This window comes from Gallus gallus, chromosome 17, assembly GCF_016699485.2.
Source record: "Gallus gallus isolate bGalGal1 chromosome 17, bGalGal1.mat.broiler.GRCg7b, whole genome shotgun sequence".
NCBI lineage: Eukaryota > Metazoa > Chordata > Aves > Galliformes > Phasianidae > Gallus > Gallus gallus.
The window spans coordinates 9,566,572-9,593,801 of NC_052548.1; the positions used below are offsets into that span (position 1 = coordinate 9,566,572).

Consider the following 27,230-nt stretch of genomic DNA (forward strand, 5'->3'; position numbering starts at 1 on the left):
AGCGAATAGACTTTTTCGTTCTTAAATGCTGATTTTCTTTCTGCTTTCAGTCTGTTTCTGGTACAAAAAGTTTTGGTTTTGCTCTTTTGTTTTGTAACTGCATGTTTTCTCCTCCCCATATCTGGTTTTGTCTATGGTCTGTGTATTTGGATGAAAGCAGTAGCTGAGTGTCCATCAGTGACCCTTAAGCCTAGAATGGGAGTCAGAGTTCATATGACTGCAGCTGGCAAGATAGTCATTTAAAAGAAAAAAAGGAGTAAAAATATTTTGCCAAGATTCGTTTTCATCAACAGAAAATGGGGAACTGCTAGGAATAAAAGTAGTTATCAGATAGAAATAAAAAGCTTTGAACCATGGTCAGAAATCTGGTCTAAAAATTTTGCTGTAATGAGAACTGTGGCTATAAAGCAGTAGTTCTGTAACTTCGTTAAAAAAAATTGTGAGGCTATAACAAGAACTCACTGGCATTTGGAAAATGGTCATGAGCTCTACCCTTAGCATCAAGTCCTGCCCTTGGTGAAGCTGGTGTGAGTGCTCTCTGAACGTGGTGCTGCCCTAGTCCAGTAGCTCAGCATGCGGACAGAGCAGTTGTTAATTCTGATGTCTGTTTGTTTCTGAGTAGCTGAACAGATGTGGACCCAGACACTGAAAACTGTATCTAACAAATGATATTGGCAGAGCCTCTAACCAGAACCACGGGTGCAGACTTTGTAATCTGTTTTGTCTCTTTTGCGTTAATCTGCTCCGTTCCTTGTGCTGTATGAACTCAAAGTAAGCTTTCAGTATCAGAGAATATTTACCCCAAGTACTTTCTATGCTGCTGCTTAACTAGCTGGCATTGTCAGATGAAGGTGGTAAATGGGAAACCGATCTGCAGCAGGTACAGATCATATTCCTGGCATTAGGTGTAATACCTTCAATTTGTTAAAACTTTGTTATGCCAAGACATTATTTAAATGCAGGATATGCAGTAGCTGGAGGTTTCATTAGGCCTTTACTAGCAAGTGAGCCGTGTGCTGCTGCAACAGCAGCAAGGTTTGTGTGTCTGTGCCATATGAGTTATGTAGACTGAAGTGCTGACTATCAATTTTGAAGTATATCAGATTTCCCCTTTAAGGGAAAGTTGAGCCCAGTCTGTAAAGATGATCCCTTCAGCAGCCCAAAGTGTTTGGTAGAAGAAAATACCCTCATGGCAATCATAGAGTAGCAAAGAAACTCTGAGGGTTTACCTGCCCAAGTGCAAGCCTGAAGTGGCCATGTTTAGTCATTAGTTTCAGAAGACTGTAATCAGCTGTAATGTAGAGTCTTTCAATAAGAAATGGGTTGTGAAAGTTGTTTTGAGGAAGCAAGTGCCTATACAGATGTGGAGAGTGAAGCCATTGTGTAAGATATGGGCTAAGTAGGAGTCTGGAAATGAATGAATGCAATACTTGACAATGTAGAAGACCAATTTCCCTGCTGAGTCTGAGGAAGCTGCAGTTTGAAGGCCAACCCTGAGGAAAGACAGTAAAAGATTTTAAAGTAAGACAAGTTGTCTTTGTAATGGGGTAAGGCAGGGAGGCAGGTGTATTCTGTCCTGCATCTTATGCTTTCGTGTGTGGCCTATCATTTAACTCAACAAAAAAAAATAAAATTTACGTATGAAAATCTAAATGTACATGTTCATGGAGCTGTGACTTTTTATTTGTCCCACTTGCTATTTGATAATCTAAACAATTTTAGCTCCTCTAATTACTTATTTAAGAACTATTGATGTCTCGTGTTCCTTCTGAGAGTCTGTACAGAACAGTGGATTACACAGACAGCGTTACAGTTGCTGGCAAATGATGGAGTTTCATTATGGAAATCCCTGCTCTGCGGTTGAGGTAATCTGTACTACAGGATTGAGAACAAGACCAGTAACTAATAATTTACTCAGTGTCTGGAGATGAGATCCCATTGCCTGGGATAAACCACTTCAGTATACTTGCAGAACACCAACCACCATTTTTCCTACCTTCTGACACTTCTGAAAGTCTCTCTTCTTTTCTACGTGGTCTTTTATGTGTGGTGTAAAACAAACAAAACAGCAGCACTTGGTAGGTGTGGAGACAACATCTAAGTCTAGTTCTTCCAGATTCTCTGCTTTAGAATCTCCTGTACGAAAGAGAAATCGTAATGTAGAGGTTGCTGTGTGTGCAAGAACTCTGAAGTGGATTGCAGAGAGCTGTGTGTCACCGGGGACAGCAGAGCGCACACATTGCTTCTCTGAAGGCGATGTCTTTGGTAGCACATGTGGTGGTTTGGGCATGTGTAACTGATAGGTGGCACAGGGAAAATCCCCCGATCATTCTGAGTTTTGTTTCATCCTATCTAGGAAATAGGGGGCACTGGTGATCTGAGAGCTTACACACTTCGCTTGAAAATGCTTTCGGTACCTCTTTGGGTTACAAATTCCCACAAAATCCATATAATAGAGAAGAATCATGATCTGCTTAGCTTCAGTGCTTCAATACTACTGGAACAAATTGGGTTGATTGGTGGTTGGTAGTGGTGGTTTGCTGTTTTGTTATTTTGTTTTGTTTTGTTTAAAGGAATTCCATCCCTTATAAGGCATTTCTCTTTCAAGGCAGCAGCATGCTTTTTTAAGGTGTGTTGAAGATGATAGGTGTTTCAATCATGCTTAAATGTTGCTGATAATGTTTATCTTCCTTTGCTAATAAAACCCAGGATTTCTCTCTTAGATTCATTAAAGGTTTCTTTTTGTTTCTGTTTGCGTGTTCACAATTAATCTTAACAGACTAACTTTTCCCAAGTTTTATAAATGATGAAATTGAATATGTGAAGAACGCACTTGAAAAGGATAATTTCTTATGGGCACAAACAATAAACAAACACTCCAACTTTTATGTTTGAAACCAGCGTGGTGTTCTGTTGTATTACAATAGGTGTCTACATTTTCACTGTATGTACAATTAAACTATTTTTAAATTACTGGAAAATTTTAAATGGTGACAACAAAGGAAAATGGAGATTTTCCTGTTTCCTTTCAGTCCTGCTGCTTTTTGCATCTTGCAGTTAGTAAGCAGCCTGCATATCAGCACTCCCACTGGATAACAGTCTTCCAGGTTTATGCTGCTTTTACCCTGAAGCATAGCTGCTCTTCCCAGGGGACAAGCAGAATGCAGTCAGTGCTGCTTCTCTGTTCTGTACTCGCTAATTGATCTCTGGCTTGGTGACTTCCAGCAAGGTCACAGAATTAGCAACTAAAAAAACAATGTCCTGTGGAAAATTTAAAGGGAAAGAGTGAAAGTGCATAGCATGGGCTGATTTAATTTTTTTAATTAACTATTTTTTTTTTCCTGTAGAATCTTCTGTCTTTATTTTTGTAGTGTTCTAAAACTTGGAAAGCTCTGGTTCCAGAGGTTTGTCCATTGTGACTTATCCCTATCCTGTTCTGTTCTCTCTGTAATTCTCCTTCAGTCTTGGTTCTGACAGGTCATCAGCATTCTAATTGTAGTTCAAATCCTGCTATGGTAAAATGATTTCTAAGCAAGTATAGTTCGATCTTCTCAATTCCTCTTTTTAGAGGGTTTGCCATCATGTTGGTCTTCAGAGGCACCCATGTGTGCTTTTTGCAAAAAGACTTGAAATCATATGCTCTGCTTTCTCAGAAACAACTCTCCAATTAATTCAGGCATTCTGTTATGCAAAGGATGATGAAATTTGGTTAAAATACACAGAATACCCGAACTGTCAGTCTCCAAATACCATAGTATGTGTTGCTCATTTAGACACTGTGCAAGTAGTGCTCAATCTTTGTCATTGTTAGAGTAATGCCCTTTTTATAATACTCTGAATGCTGGTGGCTGTGCTCAGCAGGTAGCATTACAATGAGCAGGGCCTGTGTTCCAGGGCCACATACCATCTGGCATGCAGTTGTGCCATTCTAAGAGCATTTACGCGCTTTTTTTTTTTAAAGCTGCATAGCATGCTGTATGTGTCTAATATAGCAAAAACCAGCAGAAATGGAAATCAAAAAATGCTTTAGCAAAACTGAAGTGTTTAGGTGTGTGAAAAGCAGAAAAGTCCATAAGATTTGAATGTAGGAAATAGTCCAAACTAATGAGTAGAGGCCTGGAATACTCAGAGCAGAATTAAAGTGTACTGTGTTATAGGGAGTTTTATCAGTGGTGTAGCAGAAACTGGAAAACCAGTTTGGCTGACCTGGTGAAACTGGTGGTATAGAAATACAGGGATGTTCTGCAGTTCTTGTGAAGGTCTGTTGTAGGAAGGAGCTACAGCAACTTGCATAGAAGCTTTTGCAGGTGGCCAGACTAGCAAATGCTTCCACAGAACCTAAATTCTACTGGGCAAAGCACCGACTGCTACCGTACTGTCGTATCAAGACAGTGGAGTCCACACGGCTGCCGTGTTGTCACTGCATTGGTATCTTCATTTTGCCGCAGTATTTATTTACTGTCATAGCTTTTCAATAGCAATAGCAGGGTGCTTCTTGACAAGCTGTGTTCACAATAACAGAAGGTTATTGTGTATGTACAGAAAGTACGGAAAATGTTGAGTGTATGTATGAGATGTATAAAGTGTGTTGTGTACAGAGGGAATAAGCATGCACCTGTGAAGCATTACAGTAAATAAGGGAAGTAGACAAAGATGATCCAGACTGATATTCAGTGGTTCTCTACTTCTTTACAGTAGATAGTGGTCTGACATTGATGTTTATTTTTAGTGACTTCTTTAGGAAATGTAGGTCTGCTAAATTTATCAAATAGTACCTATGAAAAAAGTGCACAGGTGTTGAGAATGTAGTCTTAAGTTTGTGGGTGTAATGATCAGGATGTATTTGTCTGGACTTCTTTGAACTGAATGAAGACTCCAGAATGTCTCAGTGTTGGCATAAAAGATTTCTTTGAAGACTCCTGAATGGGGGAGGAGGAATTCTAGGACTAGACATGTTTCTGGAAGCAGGAGTAGATGTATGGGTTGGAAAACTCACATGTAAGTAGGGCTAGATATATAATGGGATACCAGTTATGTAACTCCTCACCTGTGCTGAAAGAAGAGGTGAATGGGGATTTCAGCACTCTGACAGATGTGACTTAGATTTGGAAAATGTTAATGTCATAGATGAAAAAGTAACATTCCAAGTGACATAGTTCTGAATTAATGGAAGTTTAATGTGTAGTATATTCAATCTCTGCAGTAACTACTTCTATTGAGAATTTGTAAGTTATGCAGAACAGTTGGTTTCTCTCGTGTACACAGTTACTTTCTGCTCTGATTTTTTTTAAACTCATATTTATTTGGAAAACTAATAAATCTTCAGTAGCAGCAATAATTGCTCTAGAGCCTGAAAGTTACCCCTACCAAAGCATCCTGATGCATTCATGCTCTGCTCTGTGATCACTTAGTGTGTCAGAAGAGACCCAGAATATTTGGATTAACATATGCTTTGTAAATAGAGTGCTCCTATTTGATGAAGTGCAGCTGGTGTGCACAGAGCCAGCCTGGCTAACCTGCTAAGCCTGCTAGATGAAGTTCAATCTAAGTTTTATAAAATTGTTTATTCTGAGATAATCTTTAATTATGCCAGTGTTTCCAAATTAGAGTTTTCTTGTGTGGGCTAAACAAACAATAACGGTCATGGGTAGGTGAAATGATCATTTTTCAGGGGGTTGAGATATTTATTGCTGAGGTTAAATGCCTTTGGTTTATAAACTCTGTCCTAAACTTCAACTTGTACAATCTGTACAAAGCTTCCTGTCAGAAAAAAGCAGTTGATAAAAATTACTTGCCCTTAAAGAGCCTTGTTCCTAATCCTGCTTCACTACATATTGTCTAGTGGGAAGCACTGCGGTTTGGAGTGTGGCAGCAGGAATGTTCTGCAACAGTGTGTGTAGCTTTCTCTGACTGACATTAGAATTATTATGGAGTTGGAGATGTGGGCAGAAAGGAGCTAAGGTTGAGGTACCACATTTGTCTGAAGAAGAAAGTATTGTGGCCAGGGTTAGGCATCGTCTGCTCATAGTGTTCAACCTTATCCTTCTGCAAATGTGAAATTCTCCATTCCCTTTCCTTTATAGATGAAAAAGATGGTCACTGGTCTGGGTATTTCTGAGGCTTTCAGTGTTATGATGGTTTTGAAAAGATTCTGAAACAAAAAGGGGAGAACATAGATGCAGAAAGGGAAATGTACCGTGTACGTTCAGGTAGGTCCCCTTGGCTTGAACAAGAGCTGTTTCTTTTGGCTAGCTCTTGCAGCTTACTGCTGTGTTGGGCAAAGGTGCTGAAGTCATGAGGTTTCCCCTCTCATGGGAAGGAAGGTTGTGGCCATAGAATCAGAGCTGTTGCAGCATATGAGGAATAGAAGATGCTGCTTCCTCAGAAGTGGGATGATAAGCTAGGTTTCCTGAAGTAGACAGTAAGAAGCATCTGTTTGTGGACCACTGTTTATTCACGTTGTGAAAGAAATCACACAACGTAATATATACTGTGTTTAGAGTTGCTCTAAATAAAATGTCAATTGAGTTATCTGCTAAAGACTTAAAGATTAGACATGATGTCTTTGGAGGAGTGTAGAACAAGCCATGCAAATAGCTTGGTAGGTCAGAACTTCTTATGCTCTTTCTTTTAAAAAGGTAGCTGCTAGTGTTTGATGTTTTAACTCACGTGAGACATGATGCTATAGAGAGGAAACAGAAAATAAATGTGGTAAATTCACAAACCCCCAACATATTTCTGCTTATTCTACTAAAACTCAAAGTGATTAATTGGGAAAAAAAGTTTGTTTGTATCTTTAATTTGTCAATAAATGTGTAATAATTAATGAGGTAGCAAGATGTGATCTTCAGAGTCACCTTGAGCAGAGAGTAAGTGTGCATGATCCGTTCTTGGGAACTAGAAATGTGATTCTGGTATTTAGCCTCTGCCACCAAGTGGCAGTTGGAGAGCACTGCCTGCCACTGGGCCCAACCAGTGGAGGTCTGGCAGCAAAGCTGCACTGCTAATCAGCCTGCCTACATGGTTCTCATTTCATGGGAAGAAAGACACTGTGCAAAGTAAAGGACAAAAGCAGAAAGGTTCTTAATACAAAAGTAGATCTGGATTTTCAGAATATTTTTCTCAGAGCAAAACAAAATCTGCATTTCTCCTGGTATGAGGTGCAGACCTAATCTAAAGAGGCAGCAGGGTGGGGGAGCACATTTCTTGTTGATGTGTGCCTGCTGAAATGAGTAAGACAAACCTGCCTTAGAAACTATGTCAGAGAATCATGTATCCACTATTTGTGTATGTTATACTACTATATGTTTAAAATGAAGAGCACTGAAGAAAAAAGAAAGAAAGAAGGGGACAGGATTAACGAGTCTTTATCTAAATGAACCATTTGTGCATGCAAATATTCCTTATAGACAGAACTTGATATCACCTTACCACCACCTCCTTTCAGGAGCTGTAGAGAGCAATGAGGTCTTCCCTGAGCCTCCTCTTCTCCACACTGAACATTCCCAGCTCCCTCAGCTGCTCCCCATCACACTTGTGCTCCAGACCCCTCACAGCTCTGCTGCTGTTCTCTGGACACACTTTAGGGCCGTGATGTCTGTCTTGTGGTGAGGGGCCCAACACTGAACACAGTACTCAAGGTGATAAGTACCAATATGTTATGATATTCTTTAGTTGGTCTAAAATTCTTGGTCTAAAAAGGTGTACAGCAGGATATAGGAGGAAGTTTTTGCTTACTAGCAATGTAAATGTTTTCTTCTGAGAGGGCAATGGTAAATTTCTTGCAGTGAGAATGGATGTGCAGATTCTGGGAATGGTAGCACTCATTTGTGAACCTTTGTAGGGCACATTTATGTCTTATCCTGGGTAAGGAAACATTACTGCACAGTGCTGTTTCTTTCCACCAGAATTCCTGTATTCTCTCTGTTTAGTACATAATTCAGATGCAATGCATAATTAAAGGAGTATAAAGCCACATTTACTTTCGTATATTTAAAATACCTGGGGAGCCTGAGATGGTGTTTGCCTTGTCTGTGCCTTTGTTTGTCTTTTCCTTCAGTGTTGAAAAAGTAGGGGCCATTTTTAATAAGAGCTCGTATGACATCTGTTTCCTCATACTGCTCTACAACTAAGATGGTCTTACATGTGAAGTAAAAAGTTTTTCTAAAAAAAGTCTTACCTCTTGAACTTTCTTACAGTTCTTTTCTGGTTTGGTTTTCTTCTCTTTAGTGTAGTGGCTTGTGACTGGGTGCCATTACAGTACTTCTCGTTACTCTGGTCTGGGAGCAGTGCTCTATAAGGATAGCTTTTCTTAGGTGCCCTAGGCCTTTTTGTTTGAAACACTAGATGAGTAGCATTTTATGTATTTAATCACCATCAAGCAAAGAGATTGGATACAGACTATTTTGGGTAACTAGTGTCTGTGCTATCACAACCCACTCAGGGCCCTAAGAGACACCGATGAACAGAAAAAGATTCACATTTTGAAGATCTGTTCAGAGAACACTGTGTTTTAAAACAAGCAAAACTGTTCAGAGCCTTCATGAAAATATGGAAAACGCTGCCTCTCTCTGCTCTGAGCACCAAAAGATTAGTAGCTATGAAGAAAGCATCAATTATGTTGAGCATGAGGTAAAATCAATACCTGAAACATTCTTCAAAAGCAGAATTGAAAAATTAATGTCCTTTTTATATCACGTGGCAGAAAGCTTCTGCTTTAGCTAAACAGGTGACCATTTAGAGTGGTTTAGCAAAGACATTCTGTCAAAAAGACTAAATTTTAATGTATCGTTTACGGTGGTCTGTAAGTGCTCAGTTAAAACTTGTTTGTGTATTTCGTGATGGTGATCCATAGCCTTTGATAGTTCACTTGGTTATGATTAAGCCTTTTCCATTGTGTGTTGATAACATCTAGTTATTTTGTTCCTTTTGCTTGTGGGACATTTCATCTTCTGTACTTTCTATACTATTTTGGTAAGCGGGGGGGAAAAAAACGGGTTACTTTTGTTACCTGATGGTTCTCAAGAGCTCTGCTACTCAGAATTTGTATGAATGCTCCTGTACCCACTGTCATGGCACAGCTGATTGTAACACCAGGCCATTAGTCTACAGGCTGCTGCTGTGCTGCACGCAGTTATTGGCACATCCAGTTCTGCAGCGTGCCTTGCTTAGTGGTGTGGTGAACCGGTCCATCCCTGGGGATCATTTGTCTCTCAGGTTAAGGACTTATGCTTATGCCATTGCTTATCCCAGCCTGTGGGAGTTGAGCCATGTTTCTGACAGATCGGTACAAGCGGGACTTCACAGCATGATAATCTCCAGCAGTGGGACTCTCGCTTTTTTCTTTTTCACACTTCACTTATGACACCTCCATCTGTTTGCTGTACTGTACTTGTATCATTACAGTGGAAAAAATAAAATCCAATCATGTCTTTCTTTAAAGACACAACAGATGAGATTAAAAGTTCCCACAAAGCTTACATTATGTTGTATTTCTAGTGCATTGAGCAAGTCTTGTTCAGGATTTACTCCGTCTCTCTGTAATTTTTACAGACATTGGCAGTATAATGTTTATCATAGTCTTCTGAAATGTGGAAGGACTGAGCTTCCTAGCAGTGTCATCTCAGTGGGCCTGAACTGAAACCTACTGTAATTGCTAGGGATCTTTACTTACTTCACTGGGCTTTGAGTCAGATGGTAAGTGTAGAAGACATTCAGTAGCTAGCAGGCTTGTTCTGGTATGCTGTCTTCTACCCCTTGTTCTGTGAACACTTCAACATTTCTTTGTTACTTTTCTTTTAATCTTCTCATTTTAGTATTTCAACTTAAGGTTTCACCAGCTAAAGCTGCCAAAACATTTTGGTGTGAGTAGAGCCTTGGACCCTACCTCTATTTTGAGAATAGTTGTCCTGTGCAAATGGCCAACTGGGTAGCACCAAAATATGTACAGTACTTCTACAAGTGCTTCTCTTTTATCAGAAGGTTATTATTCTCTTACACGTTTGCTGTACTTTTACTTCTCATTGTTTTAAAATAAGATCCCTTGCAGATGAAAAAGAGAATATTTAGAAATGAAAGACTGAAGAATGCATAGTAAAAGCCTGTTCTGTTTCCATGAGATTGTACTGCCTTTCCCTGTGTCTCAGTTCTTCAACAGCAGGAACCAAACTTAATGATTCTGCATTGATGGAGAATTTTGTCCATGGGTTTTATTTTCTGAAGAGGCTTCTGCATTGTAAATGGTGAGAGTTGGACTGGAGAATGCTTTACTTCTCATGCAGTTGCATGCAATTATTCTTGAGCTGCCTTTTGCCTAAGTAATTATCGCCAGTTTAAGCACTTTCAATTGCCGAATTAATATTCTTGATCGTGTTAACAACATCTGTTTAGGGAGTTACTGCATTTGCAGTATGCATGCAAAGCAGAGAGGGAGTGCTCTTGTGGAACTGTAACTGAGCGATTGGGCAGCAGCAAGTTACTTTTAACCCATGGAAATGTAATCACAATAGCATATCTAATCATGTAGATATCAAAGTAAGTTTGTGTGACATGAATGAAGGTTGTGTGATGATGAATGGATATTTCTGTTACATTTAGCACAGTTTAATACAGACCCTGCTCCTCAGTGCTTTAATTTGCAAAAAAAAAAAAAAAAAAAAAAAGGTAGGTTTTTCTTGTCATCCTTTTGTACCTTATTAATTATGGCTCTCCATGCTAGTACACGCAACAGCTGTCCTCTGTTATGCTCAGCATCTATTACTGGTGGTTTTTTTGGGATATGTTTGGGTTTTTTTTCCCCATAAAATGGCAGTCTAGCAGGCCAGGAAAGGAAGCAGGGGCCTCACTTAGAGCTGAGTCCACGTGTCTTTTTACAAGTTGTTGCCTGATTGCATATGCTACAACTGCCAGTCTCATAGACCAATCATGAAATCGGATTCTGGAAAGGAGCTGTGTTAGGAAAGGAAAGGCCATGATTTCTGTCTGTACTACCTTGGAAGGAGTACATTGCTATTACACTGCTACAGATCAGCATAATTCAGAGTGTTTTTATGAAAAGTGTAATAGTGAGAGGAGGCACAGAAACAACTGCATCAAATATTGATAAGGAGGATTATTAATTAGAGCAGGGGTGCAGGATTAAAATGTCTCTTGAGTTTCATTCCCCATTTGGTATGAGAGTGCGGTTTTGTGGTCAGAGAATGGGAAGCTCAGGACAACTGGAATCTTTTCTCGTCTCTTCAAAGTGTTTGCATAATGTCCTCATATATAATGGATATATAATGCTATTGGCCAGAGCTCTTAGAGTTACGTTATGCTGCTATGGTGGCACTGCTGAGAGTCAACTTGCCAATGGTCTTTCTGTTAGTGCAGCTTAGTCTGATGTGTAGCTAACAGAAATGAAAAACACCTGTGAACAAGCAGGTGCTGGGCAGTCTGGTCATCCTGGAGCCTCCCTCTCCTTCAAAAGCTGTGTCCTTCTGTGAGGTGAAGAAAACAAACTGGATCAGAGCTGTGGAGCAGAGAGTATATACGACTGGACCAGTTGGCCCTTTGGTGCAAATGGAGGACAGCATTTCGCTTTTGACAGAATGTGTAATGCTGAACTAATTACCAAAGCAAAGAGAATGAATTAAGTTTTCTGGTTATATAGCCCTTGTTTAAAAAGGAGCTTTCAAATGTGTTGCATTTGAAAAAGACACTGTAGGTTAGAAATTAGATTTCCTTTTAGAACAAAGGCCTGATTTGCATTACTATTAACAGTCAAGGTTATTAAGACAAAATTTCCCTTTGATTTTGTTTTTGAGAAGCATCTGCATCGTTCTCTGTGTGTTTTCTTGTTTTGTTTGTTTTTTTTTCCTCCCCCACACAGTTTTCCTCCAGCAAACTGTGCTGTGTGTTTTTTTTTCCCTCTTTAGATTCTTCCTGGTTCTAACATAATACCTAGAAGAAATGTTTTAGAGCCTTTAGAATCTTACATATTCTGTAAATCTGTTTTTCCATTCACATGCGTTGTGTTACTTCAGTACGTGTCTGTATGTGCAGTAGCATAACATTCCCTGCGTGCCCCACAGCTGTTTTGACTGATAAAACTATACAGTCTTATAGCATCTTTGCATCCTTTTTTTTTCTTTATGTCCCCTGAGGGCTTCCCTGCTCCCACTGCAGCTATTAGATATTCTAACTGTGCTCTTCAGAAGATCAGTATGTTTTTGGTGTGCAGGGGCATTACCATTCTGAGGCTGTACAACTAGTATGTATTCATCCTATTAACATCTGCTCAAATTCCCAGTATCCCACCGGAGTTAATAGAGAACGACCACTTTGTCCTTGGCTGGGCTCTGTGGTTTGGGCACCTGACACCCAGCATGTTGTCACTGACATAACAGATTCCATTTCTCTTTTGTTTCTGTTGACTTTTTTTTTTTTTTTTTTTTACACACAAAGTCTCAGTTTCAGCTGAGGATGGATGGGTGAGCAAGGAAGCACTGTCTGTTGCTGCTGCAGTGATTCCTGAGTCATTGCCCAAAAAAGTTCTTCTGGCAGTGAGATTCTCTCAGCCCACAAGGTGTGCTCATAACTGACATACTGATTCTATGAAGCAATAGAAAAAGACAGGAGACAAAGTCCTCTGCTGGGCAGAATCAGTGGGTCATGGTTTTTACTGGCTTGCCTCATGGCGGTTGTGTGCTTTAAAGTTGTACAAAGAGGAGGAGCTGTAACTTTCACCATAGCTTTAACTACAGTGGAAACTTTGTACTGGGGATACAAAGTGTCAACTTTATGATTTTAACAGAAATTGTCTGTAGAGCTAAGTGACTGAGAGGAGGTAAACAAGGAAAATGGGACTAATATACAGCTGCAATGAAGTATTTAATAGCCAAGAATGAATTCACAATTTTAAAATCATGTTTGTAGGACATAACCTCTTACTGCAGTTAATGAAAGAGAGGAAACTGTTCCAGGGTAGAAAAACAATGTATTGACCTTCCTAGTTTTCACCTGTGCATTTTAGTTTGGTTTTATTTTTTTTCTTATTGATATATTATTGAAAGTTGGTTGCTATAGTAAGAGTGCTGGGTCATTCACATAAGTGTGCACTCTTGAGTGCTGCTTGGGGTTAAGGCTGTCTGACAAAAAAAACCCTCAAGGTAGTCATTATTTCATTCAAGGTTTCACGGAAGTCATGTTAAGCCTTGGGTTACAGGAGGGAATATTGTACGGCCCTTATAGTTGGTAGTGTTGTGGATGGTCTTTGTATCTTTTAAAACCAAATAAATCTGTAAAATCTCCGAAATACTGGGCACTGTGTAATGTTTAATCTTCATGTTATGTTGTCTGGTCTGAATAAAAGAAAATACAGAAGCAAAAGGAACCTGTGGTTTAACAAGCTCTGGAGAGAAAGGTAGAACTAGAATTGAAGATATTCCCATTTAGTCTCATATGCCCCAAGTGACAGTGATCTTATCTTTTTCTCAGAACACACACATCTAAAGAGATTTTCTGCTTGCTTCTCAGATTCCATTTTCTCCAGAGTCGTTGCCCTCCTGACCTTCTAAAAGTGAGACTAGCAGAAATATGCAAAGTCCCTTGGTTCAGAGTCATGCATTAAAAAAAGATTTAGGATCAAATGGAGTTTACATTTTCAGCCAAAGGCTTTTTCTGAAAAGCATTGACAGGCTCTTACCAAACATCTGTGACTCACTGAATGTACAAGCTAGCAAAGCTAAAGATCCAGAGAATGATCCAAATACCATGGAGTGAAATTAATTTTCTGCCACTGTTCTACTATTACAGGAAGCTCGTCCATCTATACTTTGGCTTGCTTTCTGGTTACAGATACTGAAAGGAAATTTTTCTGAAGTCAAGTCCTTTAATAGAAAGAGGAGGAGCTAAAGCTGAATTGGAAGCAGAGATTCATCCCAACCATACACTCAAACAGTATAGCCAGGGTGGTATATTCACCCACTCCCAAGGCAAAGGAGAATCAAAACTGTCAGATTTGTGACTTTCATCTCAAAGGCATTCAAGCACAATAAATTTTTCTGGCAAATTGGCCTTGGCATGGAATCTTCTTTAAATATACAAGATGCTGCTTCTCGCTGTGATAAATATAGGGGTGACTTAGTTGCAGTGGAGTTTCTCAGGGATAAAATGGATAGTGTTCCAATAAGCTGTCAATTATCATGTTTCTTTCAAGAGATATATATCGTTGGTGAATGGCAAGGCTGGACTGGCATCATACATCTGATTTAAAATGTTAGAATTCTTTCCAGGTTTCTTGCCATAGTTCTTGGGAAGTTTCTGGATCCGTCCTCCTGAATATTTTGTATGCAGCCTCAGAAGCCTACACGTTTCTGGCCAAGAGAGTTGCCTTGGTGCTTATTCTTGCTCTTACTGAAATAATTATACTCTTGGTGAAGCCACCATTGTGCTCTTACGGGGATTTACCAGTTCTCTGTTCCTGTGTCTTTGTTCAGAAATACGTTGGAAAAGTTGAAAGTAGTTTTCCACGTGTTTGCTTTCATCTGCTGACATCACTTAATACTGTAAGTTTCTGAGTGCTCACGTGTATATAGACTATTCTGTTTCAGACGTGTTCTGTTGCTGCTTCCACTCTTTTTTTTTCCAGAATCCATCACATAGTTGTTGTTTCAGACATATTGATGAACTCATGTGCACATTCAGCTCGCCAGTTAGTAGAGCTAAAGATTCAGATGCTTCTGTTGCAGATCAATATTACCTTTTAGCAAAAGCTCAGCAGGAACTTGCTTTGCCTACTGTTGGAAGAAATGATGTAGAAAATGTGCACAAACCATGTTCCCTAAGAGAAATAATATAAACTAGATCTTCCCTCAGGGTAGAGAAAGAAGTGCTGAAGTCCTAAAAGCTTCAGCCTACCCTTGTCCAAGAATGCATTTGAAGCAAACAGGCTATTTTCAAAAGAACTGAGCGGTTAGGCCTAATTAAGTGTGCAAGAATAACAGAATTAAGGTTCAGATGTGCAAAAGCAAACCGCACATCTTTGTCATCCTGGAGAAAATTCTTCAATATTTGCCAGAGTTGTGGTCTACATCCATTTTATGTCTTACTGCCTGCTGTGGTGAACGTGCCCAGTTTTTTGTGGAGGCTTCATTGCAGAGCCTGCTGTGTGCGTGATGGCTGTGAGAGATAATGAGGCAGTGCTTGTGGGTTTATGCAGTTTTTAGAGGTGTACTTTCAATGATATCCCCATCATATACAGCATACGACAGGACTCTGAGACTGGACTGTTTCAGAACACACTCACTCTGTGTGCTCACGAGTGCAGCTGCATGTGTTTGTTATTCACGTCCAGGTGGGGGCATTTCCAAACTTCCCTTTTCTCCCCCTTGCGTTGACCTTCACAGAGTGCTATCTTCTGTATTATTAGGAGGCTCCTTTCCCTGGGCTCTGCTGAGGGGATCACTTGTGTACTCCTTGCTTTGGCTCTGATGGCAGGCAGCGCTGGTTCTGGCTGAGCATTGAGCTTTTCCCGTGAAGCTTATTAAGTGCCCTAGGGACCGGCGTGGCTCCAGGGTTGCCAGCAATGCAGACAGTTGCAACAAACATATGCTAATTTAGAAGGTTGCCTCTCAAACGGGTTTCTGGTCAGAAAACTGCCCGGCACTGCCCCCGAGTGGCCCGAAAGCCTCTCACTAAGTAGCACCCATCAGCAAGAAGGGACATTTGCAAGCATTCGAACGTTTTGACAAAAGCAGCATAAAAAAGACCTCATAATAAATAGTCAACATAACTTCAAAACCCTCTTGGATTCAGGCAACATCTTGGACACGTGCTACTTCCTGCCGCAGCATTTTGCTTGCTGAGTCTTTTGCCCAGGACCTCAGACAGTCCGTGAGCTGCTTCCTGTGAGCACCGTCTGCCCAGAGAGGCCTCCTGCAAGGGGCTGGCTTCCACTGAGGCAGCTGTGAGCAGCTAAAGAGGATCAAAGGGCCTCCAAGTTGACCTGCAGAACTCCAGCAGAGCCTCACGGAGATCAAAGGCTGCATGCATGGTTAGAGCCTGACTTCTGCGACTTCTCTTAGAGATAACTTGGCAGAAGCTTGGCTCCATCTTTAATGTGGCCTCATCCGCGTGTGTTGTGAACAAGCTCATGAGCTGGAGAAGAAGCTGTAAGGTTCTCTGCATGTACTAGATATTCTTGTTACACTTCTAGCTCTTTTCTGAAATGAGACTTGTAGTGATCTGTACATGTGGCCAATATTGCAATGCAGAGTAGGTGATTTCAGACTTCAGGTAGTCTGCTTCAGTTTTGTCCTCTCAAATCCTAACTCCAGACCTACAGTCTGCAGGCCAAAGGGTGTCTTCTCAGAATTTGCTGGTAGAACTGGTTAGAAGAAATTTGCTTAAGATACCATTTCTCTTAAGAGGATTCGGTGTTGTCCCATTTTCTCAGTAAAAGCAGGATTTCAGAGACGTTTTCCCTTGTTTGTAGCTGTACTGCAGACATGAGCTGCTCTTTGTCCGCTCCAGGTCGCTGCTGCATCACTGCAGGGAGAGCCGCGTGCCGCGCGGTGGCGCCGGATGGCCGGGCTGTGCCGAAGGGTCACCGCCACTCTCCGCGTAACGTGTGTGCTGCGTTGTCTCTGCCCGCACCGTTAGTTCCTATGAAACTCCCATACATAAATGTTTGTTCTACCTGTGTCTTCTCTTGGACTGCTGTGTCTTCCTGGACTGCTCTTTTTCCTTTACACTACGATTTTCTATGAAATAATGATTGTGTTCCAGGAAAGTGAGGCTGGGTCAGAATTCTGACCATCCGTCATGTTTCTCTATTCACTTGTTACATAGCAGGAAATAGCAGCCTTTCTAGTATGTCTTCTTGTGTCAGCAGTTTCTTTGCCGTTGTCCAAGACTGACCAGTGTCATATGCTAGATACTCTGTAATTGATGAAGTTTATTATGTCTAAAAGGTGTAATTAGTAAAAGGTGTAATTAACAGTCTTGAGACTGGAAGTGTGTGAATCTTGCCAAGTTTTAGCAGCAACTTCCAAGTTTTGACTTGCAGACAAAGCTTTATCTTGGCTTGCCTGATGTGTGCACGGTGCAGTGGGCCTTGCAGTGCTCAGGGTGCTGCTTGGCACAGTCCTGCTGCATTTCAGGATATTTCTAGCTGTGTTTGTTTGGCAGCACAGGTGATGCATAATACATTTTTTTTTTCAATTCCTGTTCTCACACAGTAGTCTTTGTGTGAATTTGTGCAGTGCAGAAGGGACATCTAGTGGCCAAGTGGAAAATTGGTGATATGAATTATAGGGGTAACTGTCTTTTACAAGAGGAAATGATGGGAGATAGGATCCCAGGGAACCCTCAAGCATTACATCACCAAACTGTGTTTGAACCTTTCACTTTGTGAAATTGGCCTGTCTGTAGGTTTCGAATTCCAAAACCTGGAGTCTTTTTGAATATACCTTGCACTTTCCAGCTGTGATTGAGAGCAGAAGAGTGTACTGAATCAGTGGTTTGTTTGTTTGTTTATTTATTTATTTTCCTCACAGTTGTTTTGAGTGGAACTGGAAACTTCTTGCTTAGCTCAACTTGCCTTGTTCCAAGTCTGCAGTCACATGGAGTAGTGCCTAATAATACTGAGAGGAAAACAGGGAGGGGGGAAAAAAAAAAAGGAAATTTTGATTCTTTTGTGTTGTATTGTTCAGTTCAGAAAAGCGGAATATTTGTGTTTGGTGGTGAGGTTCCAGAACTGTAGAAAGGGAGAGGTGAGGCCCTTTCAGTACAGAATGTGCACAGGGCAGGAGGTGTGAACAACTGCATTCTTACCAGCTTCTGTCTGTGACACTGGCTGTCGTATCACACGTCTCTAATACCCAATTTGTAATATGAGCATATTATTTAACCCCTGTGTGAGGAAAAGCTGTGCAGTACGTGCAAGCATACATAGTTCTTAGAATGGAAAGCATTGACTGTTTTGTTTACATACTTCACTGTGCAGTCCATTCCAAACTGTTTGTAGAAAAATGAATAGGTTTGTTTTCCAGAAAGTTTACAGAAGAGTATAGAATGTAGAAAACAGGTTCTGCTGGGTAGCCCAAACCTGCACCCTCCCTTTCTGCTAATCCAGCTTGCCTGCTGCTGCCCCATTTTCATGGCATGCATTTCCGGCTTGCAAAGTTTCCTGCCTACCAGCTGAGAATAGAAGCCTTGCTGTTTTGCTGTCCTTAAGTCTCCCATAATGAGTGTTACACAGACGAAAGCAGCTGTGTCCTTTGGCTCTAATTTTAATACTATGTTAAAGAGCAGATTATAGTGACGTCGGACTGCAACAGTGCAGAGGTAGCACAATCCATGGCCGGTTTGGGGAAGGCTTTAGCAAGGATGACTAAGGACTTGGAGCTTATTCTTTAGATAACAAATCCACCCAATTGTGCTCTTTCTTTGCAAATGTAGTCAAGCCTAACAAATCAGGGCCTTAGCAGAGTTGCATTAAGGTCCTTTAATTGGACTAAGCTGGTTAATACCCGCATTGGTTTTTGTGAGCCCAAGGGCCCAGCACAGAAGAGGTCTGCCATTTATGCTGGCAAAATCCCATACAATTGCAGTTGTGGATGTTGAAAAACTAACTTAAAATATACTTGGAGGCAGGCACTGGATTAAGGTATTTTATTTACTGTAATGAAAGAACGTATCTTGACCCATGCAGACTTCAGTAGCTTGAGCAAAAAGTGACACTAGATGAACCTTAAGTCCCAGTAGGTATCATGGAGGTGTTAACAGTGGCTGTAGAGAATAAATCCTCCCTTTTCAGGAGAATCATCCCTCCTAACACACTCCACACTGCAGAATTCACAATATCTGGCAGCAGTACGGGCATGAGATTGTCACACCTCTGTCTGTGGAAGGCTTTGGCTGAGAACCACATTCTGTCGTGATTTCCCAGGTAGCTCAAGTCCAATCCCTGCTGTGACAAATGCATGAAATGGTAGCATCGAAAATATAAGAGCATTCCTATGGGTGTAACATTATTGATAAAATGACCATCTAAGCAATTTAGTTAGAACCCATCAACATTACATTGGCAGACTAGATGAAGGCCCTGGAGTAAAAACTGCATGTTTGCACAAGAAGCTGCTGCATGAGACATTGTCTCAAATGCACCTAGACATCAATAATGCTCCTCTTGGCCTTCCGAGTTGTTCAGCCTCAGCTAAACTGTTTGCTCTTTTCTCAGCCTTGCTAGCATGTAACAGGTCACTGTCAGGGGTTGGAGGAAGAGTAGTGGTTTCTTCCAGTGTTAGCTGTGCGGTGGATTCATGTGTATGTGCTTTGATCTGGAAAAAGTAAGCAGTGTAATTTATGCAGGTGAGGCAAAAAAAAGTTCTGAGGAGAAAGGTTCTGCACGTGTCAGTGCTTGGTTAGGTCCTTGACAGCAAAATGAGAATCTAAAGAGAAAGAAATGAGTTCCAGATGGCTGAGGTAGCTGGCAAAAAAAACTCAGCGAGGCTGATCTTGAGGAAACAGACTGAAGATGCCAGAGATGGAGATGGGAACAGAGTGGTCCAGATAAGGTTGATAACACGTGATATATCATGTTTGGAGCATTCCAAGTCAGGTTAGTGAGCCAAACCATTTGTGTCTGTGTTTTGGTAGTGAAAATGCTCTTGCTGTTACTGTTCTGCCTTCTGTACTGAAGGTAGAAACAACGTAGTAATAATCCATTTCACTGCACTGATCCATCATCCTCTGTCTGTTCTGTAACATATGTGGAGATGATATAAATTGCTCTTTGCAGGGTTGTTGTTGCTTTCATCAGGTTCTTAGGAGGAAGTTGCCTTTTTATATATATATTTTTTTCTTGCTAGGAAAGATTCCACAGTCAGCAAACACGTGAGTAACAGCAAAAGCACTGGGAAACCTCACACCCTGGTTTGAACCACTGTTGTAGTTTCACATACACCTTTGTGCCCTCTAAATGTCAAGTAAGACCCTAAGAGAGACTTCTCCTGATTTTTAGCTACTTTTACTTTCAGTTTTAGCATTGGCATATATGGAGCACTGCCACCAACTTGGAAGTGTCTTTATTCTGTTTCACATTACCTTGTGTTTTCAAGTTAAAGCTGGGGAGATTTGTGTGAATTTGAGCTTATTTTGAGTGTTGTTGAATTCTATACCTCTTCATACCTTGTGACCGGAGCGTATTTCTGGTATTCTCTATTTAATAGCAGAATGCCTGCGAGAAAGAGCCCATATTTTAGCATGTAACTTGTCCAAAACATGAAACTATGTTTTCATCAGTTTTTGCACTTTCTTTTGAAGTCTGGCACAGGTATTGCTAAGAGTTTTGGAATAAGGAAACCAATGAAGCACTGGAATAGGTAAATGGTGTAGGCCTGTCTGCACCAATTCTTGCCCTCTTTTTTTAAACTAGGAATTTGTATGGCATCTTACCTGCCTTCTATTTTTAGTTGTCAGTGGAGGGGTGAGGCAATATACGTAATTCTCATTAGGGTTAATTTAATCCAATTGTGGTGTGGGTTTAGAGGTATTTAGCAGGTCACAATTGAGTGTGTGCTCTGTCTGTTTCCAGTGACTCCCATAAGGCAATGGACACCAGCAATTTTTTCCACTTCTAAAACAGCACATCTAAGTATGGAGGTGTGATTTGCTGCTTGTGTTACTCAGGAACTTCTGTTGATCTCTGTAGTTGTTCCTTAATTAGGAAAAGAGGGTTCATCTACCTTTTGTGAGTTTGTGTATCCTGTGGGTTCACACATCTCATGAGACAGCAGTGAAGGCTGATGTCTCTGCTCTTTGGAATGAGCAGTGAGATTTTTGTGTCTTTTGACTTACCTTCTCTTTGAACAAGCCATCTTTTCTTGAAAAAGTATTAAAGATCTTCACCTGGAATTTAAATAGTGACTGTATAGAAACCTGCATCCTAGAAGTGGTCCTCAGCCCTCCCTCAGTCCCCAGGACAGTTCTGAGCTCCAGTGGCAGCGATGGAGATACAAGGTTCATTTTCCTGTGGAGGGAGTTCAGAAAGCAGAAAAAACACCCAGGAACCCTTTTTCTTTTTGCCTTATACTGTGACTCTCCAGTTATCCAATTTCCTGCTACCTCTGACAGCCTGGGACTCTTTTCTGACTGGGGGCATGGATGAGCTTCAGCTGCCGTGCCTGTAAATCTGGCTTGCGCTGCCCTGTGCAGTTCAATCCATGTGATCCAGGCAGCATTTTCTCTGTGTTCCAGGAACATGAGTAAAGCATTTCAAAGTGAACAGGGACTCTGTCCACGGTGTTAGTGCTAGTCCCCAGTTTGGAAGGGCATGGAGTGAGTGCCTGGGGTAGAGAAAACTTTCTGAAATTCGTGATGTGGAGAGAGCTGGTAATCAGTAGCTTGCAACTACTGTTTCTCCCTTGAGGTTTTTAGAACAGCCACTCTTAGACTTGTCATGGAATTAAAGAAAACTACATCCAGGGTATACAATGCTGCTCTCCTGCTGCCACTTTTCCTCTTATTTTGGGGTAAGTTTTTGTCTTCTGTGCCTAATTCTTACCTGGCTAATATGCAGTAACTTTGGATCAAGTCTATGATCTGCCCTCGTGTTGTAAGGGTTAAAGGTTTGTCAAGTTAAAGGTAACTTGACAAAATGTCACCCTCACGATTAGATGGTGCCTGAAACTTTCTTATCAGGAAGATAAAAGGCATTCCGTTGTAGATAAGTTTTTCCCTCTACTTATTTCTCATCTCCTTTTGTCATTCTCCCTGTGCACATGTGAATGAATTTATTCTTCAGAGCTGAAAGTGTGTGCACTTTCATGTAATTAGGTACCTAGCTGATATTTTCTCTTCTGAAAAGTTATGGATTTCACCACTGTGCCCGCACAGAAGAAATACAGAGCTTTATTCCAATTCTGTGTATTTTAGAGACATGTCAAGGCAGAAGAGGATTCTATCTAGGGGAGTACAACAACATGCTCAAGTGTCAGGTATCTGTCAGGTACAAAGCGTGGAGGAAGAAAACGGTGCACGAGTATTCCCATAGAAATTTTGAAGAAAGCACAAGAAGTGATGATGTAACAGAGTATGTTACACTGATTGTTTTTAATTGTTTTTTTTTTCCACGTTGAAAACTTATTTTATAGCCCATAGGATATACTTCAGCATATTGAGGATCTGCAAGTTCATGTGAATGTGCCTTTGTGCTTCAGAAGTCACCCTTGTATACAATTTGTTAGGCTCTCTAAGAAAGAGATTTGTTTCTTCTGGAATAGGTGTCTGGAGATCTGCTGGGCCTGGACATCTGTTTTAGTCATCTAGGGATTATAAGGTCATGTCAGGAAAGTGTCTAACCTTTTACTGGAAAATATGATTGGGATTGAACTGGCCTCCTCCTGCTCTTCTCAGCACTGTGTGGCCAATACCTGTCTGTAAAAGTCTTGTTTTTATGCCACTCAGCTAGAACAGCAGTGATCAGTGATGTGAAAAAGGAAAGGTAAAAATATGGTCCAAGTGCCTTCTTGCTGCTCATACCTGCTGAACACTGAATTTGGGTTTTTCTCATGGTATTGGATGATGTTTATGTCCTTTTTATTCCTCACAGTCTTTATTTTCTCCGGAAGCCTCCCTAAATTTACTTTGCTCTGGTCACGTCCGACTGTGTCTACGAAAGTCAGATCGGTTTTGGTTTTTGTTTTTAGTCTGGATTCTTTTTTGTTTCCCTTGTACCAGCTTCTTTGTGTGGGCTCCAAGTGCCTGGAATTCCTCTGGCCACGGGGAAGCAGCAGGATTGTCTTTTGTATCTAGTAACCATAGCTACTGGTTTGAAGTGTGAAGCAATTACGGTGGTTTTGTATTGTGCAGAAGGAAGGCCCATTGCACCCACTGTATTGCTCAGTATGGGGCTGCCCAGAGCTGGCGTGTTTCTGGGGATTTGTGTTGTTTGATCATTGCACTCACAGCTTTTGGGTGAAACTCTTTTCTGGAACAGTCATTTACCGAGAATGTCCTTTTGGAGTGCAGGTGGGTGACACCTCTCAGTACAGCCAAGCTCAAGGGAAGGTGCTTTTCCAGTCTGTAGCACTTTTAAGGCCGTGAGGAAGGAAGTGCCTTTTCTTGCCCTTGTGAAGCATATGACTATTCTTGTTATTTTTAATAGGCTTAATATAAATGTTGTTGAAGCATCGAGTGGCTTAAGTTATTTATTGAGAATGTGTTGAGAAAATTCTCGTTGTCCGGGTGGTCAATTGCGAGTTGTAACCATAAGAGCACTCTGCTTCCAGACTCACACTATCTCCAGTAGTTTAAAATAAACTCCAGAAGGAGTGGAACAGACTCTGCATGTCATTCCAGTTTCACTGTAATTTTATGTGTAATGAACAGAATAGCTCTCAGCTTAATTTGTTTTGTTCTAAAGAATATTGTAGATTCTAGAGAACAGAACCAAGCGTCTGCTCATTCCTGTTTCCCCAGCAAGCACAGTAACTCACATACGTTTGGCCTGGAACATGCTTTGGATGCCTGCTGGGAGAGCACGTGCAGACAAACCTTTTCTTGGGCGGCTCACTGTCTGCTCTACTGTAAGCTCTTGAGATTAGCTCAGACATACAGACAGTTTAAATCACACACTCTTCTAAACCTGGGAACAAAGAAATACGATCTTTTCAACTTTGTTGATTGGCAGCATGTTGAAATAAGAATTGGAAATTAAAGCTTATGACTCATTTTGGTTAAGTGAGTACACAGGAAACCCCGTCTCTGTATTTGATCTGTGGAGATGGTTGAGAGATCAGAGAATGTGTAAGCCATGAAGGTTAGTTAGCTTGGAGGAGTGTTTATCAAGGGGAAATAAAGGAGTGTGTTAAGAACAGACGATCAAAGGGTTACTGTTGCAATATATTCAATGGTATCATAAAACATTTATTTATAACTAGTGTCTTTCTCCAGGTGTTAGAAGCAAGATAATAGAAGGTACATCTTCAGATGTGTGTTAAAACATTGAACAGATAATGAAAAAGATCTAGCTGGCTATTTGTGCTGTGTTAAGAGTAAGTTTAATTCCCTGAAGTGGTACTTCTAATTAATGCTGTTAATGCCTCTGGCCATAATATCGGCACTGTTGCTGCTCACCATTTGGCACCTTTCAGCAATTCACTGGGTAAGCTGGGTGGGAGAGAGCCAGAAATCAGCATTCTGTTTCTTTGACGGGGGAAATATGCATATTTCACAGTGGGAAACTGAGCCATGTCATCTTATGCTTGTCTTCATGAAGATCTAGTGATTGAGGCCTTTATAAATTCTTCATGAATATTTTATGCTAATAGTCTGTGTGCATATCTGGCATGAGAAAGCTTTGCCATGCCAAAAACTTGGCATGTAAATGTTGTGTGGAACCCGCTGGTCTCCAGTAACACAGAAGAACAATGCATGAAGTAGGCTGACAACTTAGGGACACCCTAAAATATAGTTTGTATTGAGACTGGCAGCGTTGTCCTATGTTGAGAGTGACACGGGGCTTGTAAAGATGCATAAAGAGTGTGCTCATAGCCCTTACATGTTCCCTGTACAGGTAAACTGAAGGTACTTCATAAGGGAGGGTTTGGTTTCATTCCGTTATTACTTTCGATAGTAGATGCACTATCCTTCTGAAGTTAGCAAGGGTCAGGGAAGAAAGGGAACACAATGCAAAAGCCCCTCTTCAGGCCTGCCCAGGCCTTGTTTCTGTTGAGGAGAAGCTGGGAACAGGTCTCATTGTGCACCCTGCCATTAATCCTTTACACTGACCAGGATAGGGAAAGATCAGCAGAGGTCAGCAGGGATTTGCTAATATAAGCACATGCATTCCTGTTGTCATGGGAACGTAACTCTTTCCATTCCTTTTTTTTCATTCTCTGATTTCTAAATTCTCTGATGCTTGAGCTGGAGGTGTTCCCTTTCTGCCCTTGCTATCTTTCTCAAACAGGAAATGTGCTGGGGTGAGCACTGCCCTTTTGGGCCTTTACAGTGTAGACTCTGAGGATTCTTCTACCTCAGTTATTGTGGTGCAGGTAGGGGCTGCTGTTGGGAAGCCTGTTTTTCTCATTGCTTGGTTGTAACTTGTCTTTTTTCAAGTCATTATAGCAAGCAGGGCTGGTGAAATGCACCTGAAGGAAGCCCCTTTCTTCTTGAGTCTGCCATAAATTTTCATCAAAGATGATAATCATCAAGGGTAAGATGTAAAATATCTTGAAAGTCAAAGAACTTAACAGGGCAAATCCTTACACAAAACATACTTAATGCATAATGGATGAATAATAATTTCAGAAACATAAATTACAACCTGTAGGCATTAAGCAGTCTTTTCCCAAAGTATATCATTAAAGTAATGGGGGGGGAACGTGTCTAAATTCTGTCTGGTACAACTTGCTTAATAGAAAAGAAAAGTGCTAATTGAGGAGGTGAAGCATGTAATCTCTCTTCTCCTCCTTTTGGGACTCCTTCACATGAATAGGTCCTTGAGGAGCAGAGTGTACATTCTTCAACTGTACTTGGTTTTGGACGTGGGGAAATGCTGTTGGTTAGACAGGTTACCTGTTAAAAGCACTGCAGCTTCAGTTTGACATTTTACATCCCACAGAAGAAGCTGTGCGTTTCATCTGGGTGATGTGAATCGTACTGGCTTTCTGGGAGATGAAAAATGAGGTGGATGAGAAAAATTGGACCCATCTAGATTCTTATCTTTTTGTCTCAGAAAGCTTGCCGTTGGGCTGACCCAAAGATAGGAAGGACAGGTCCTTCTATCATTGCATTGGTGTTCCTGTAGTCTGGGTAAAATGCCCATCACATAGGGCTCTAGGGACTGCCTCCTCCTGCTAGGCATTCTCTGCTTCCTGAAATGATTCAGGGAGATCAGAGAAGCGGGTGAATGTTCAGATCCTGGAAGTACTGAAAATGTATGTGAATCCAGAAACAGGAAACCAAATACACCCTTTTCTGTGATCATCTCTCCTATTGCTCAGCAGTTGTAATGACCATGTCATGTGCAGAAATAAAATGCTGTAGAGACAGAAAAAATCCAACTTTATAATTCCCTAATTCACTAATACCTCTAAAGTATTAGATTTGAACAATTTAATCTTACAGGACACTGGTGAGAATATACACTTGTATCTATTTCACAAGTTGGACAGTCTGATACAGAAGATTGACCTGCCTAAGCTCACATTATGGTTTTGCCACACCAGGAAATAATTTTCTGGTATCCTGGCTCTTGCAGCATTTGTGTCTATGATTAAGAATGCTTTTATGAGAGATTGTAGTGAGGAGAAAGTGACAAGATGAGAATGTACTGTGCGTGCTGTGCACATGTGTGAGCAGGTGTTCAGAGAGGAATATCTTCAGTAGTTGCCGCTGACTCTGCTCATCATATTTTGGTGTGTGTTGAGAAAATATTGTCTTATTTGAATGAGGCATAAAATACCTTTTTGAGGAAAAAAAAACCAACAAAAAACAAAACAAAACAAAAGAAAAAACCAGTCACAACATTAGTCACACATCAGTGCAGTCCTTCGGTGAGAAGGAAGCAAGGTAATGTCTGGGCTAATCTCAACACAAAGCATGCCTCTTCCCTCTTGGAATTTTAAGTGGCCTCTAGGGCACCTTTAAGGTCGTTAGTTATCAGTGAGAATATGGTAGGTGACAACTAAGGGGTGCCTTGTGAAGCAACAGCTTGAACTGCTAAAATTAAAGTGAAAGAGAGAGAGATTTTTGTCATGAAGGTGTGGTACAGAGCATCTTCCATGAGGCCAGGTGTATCCCCAGCCCCAAAGCATCCAACTTCCGTCATAGTTTCCTGAGGCCTTCAAAAACCAAACTTGTGAAAAGCAAAGCCAAAAGATAGAAGGCAGTGAGTAATGCTGAAGCAGTGCATCACGAGCTGTGAATACATTCTGTGTATTGTTTTAGCAACTCTTGTTTGGAATGGAGAGGGAAATCTGTGAAAGAACTTACTTCAGTGCAACTCATGCTGACAACAGAACAAACAAAGCTGCAGTTGTGGTGGTTCTTTAAGTAAAAGGACAGCAGCCTTGAGGGCTTCTTCCTCCCACACAGTCTCTGAATTCTCACAGCTCTTTGGCATTGCAGAACACCTTGTCCTGGCACAGTGAAGCGAGAGATTCCTCCTGACTCCTAGGGGAGAGATGGTGAGCTCTTGCAGGGGTCTCAGGCTGCCTGCTGTCTTGTTTCTTGCTTCTAGTTTT

At 41.0% G+C, this 27,230-nt stretch overlaps 1 protein-coding gene across 6 annotated transcripts in view; it reads left to right on the forward strand.

The window, feature by feature from the left end:
• The window catches only part of CRB2 (crumbs 2, cell polarity complex component), a 66,064-nt gene that overhangs the window by 5,972 nt on the left and 32,862 nt on the right, over window positions 1-27,230 (forward strand). For 5 of the 6 annotated variants that reach the window (XR_005840395.2, XR_003070956.3, XM_004946009.5 and 2 more), the window contains exon 1: window positions 21,279-21,515. The exons of the other annotated variant lie outside the window; for it this stretch is intronic. Coding sequence is in view for 3 of the 5 variants with exons in the window: in XM_004946009.5 (XP_004946066.1) it covers window positions 21,443-21,515 (73 nt within the window). In the remaining 2 variants the exon portion in view is untranslated. Of the gene's footprint in view, window positions 1-21,278; window positions 21,516-27,230 lie in introns of those variants that run through there. 6 annotated transcript variants of the gene reach the window in all.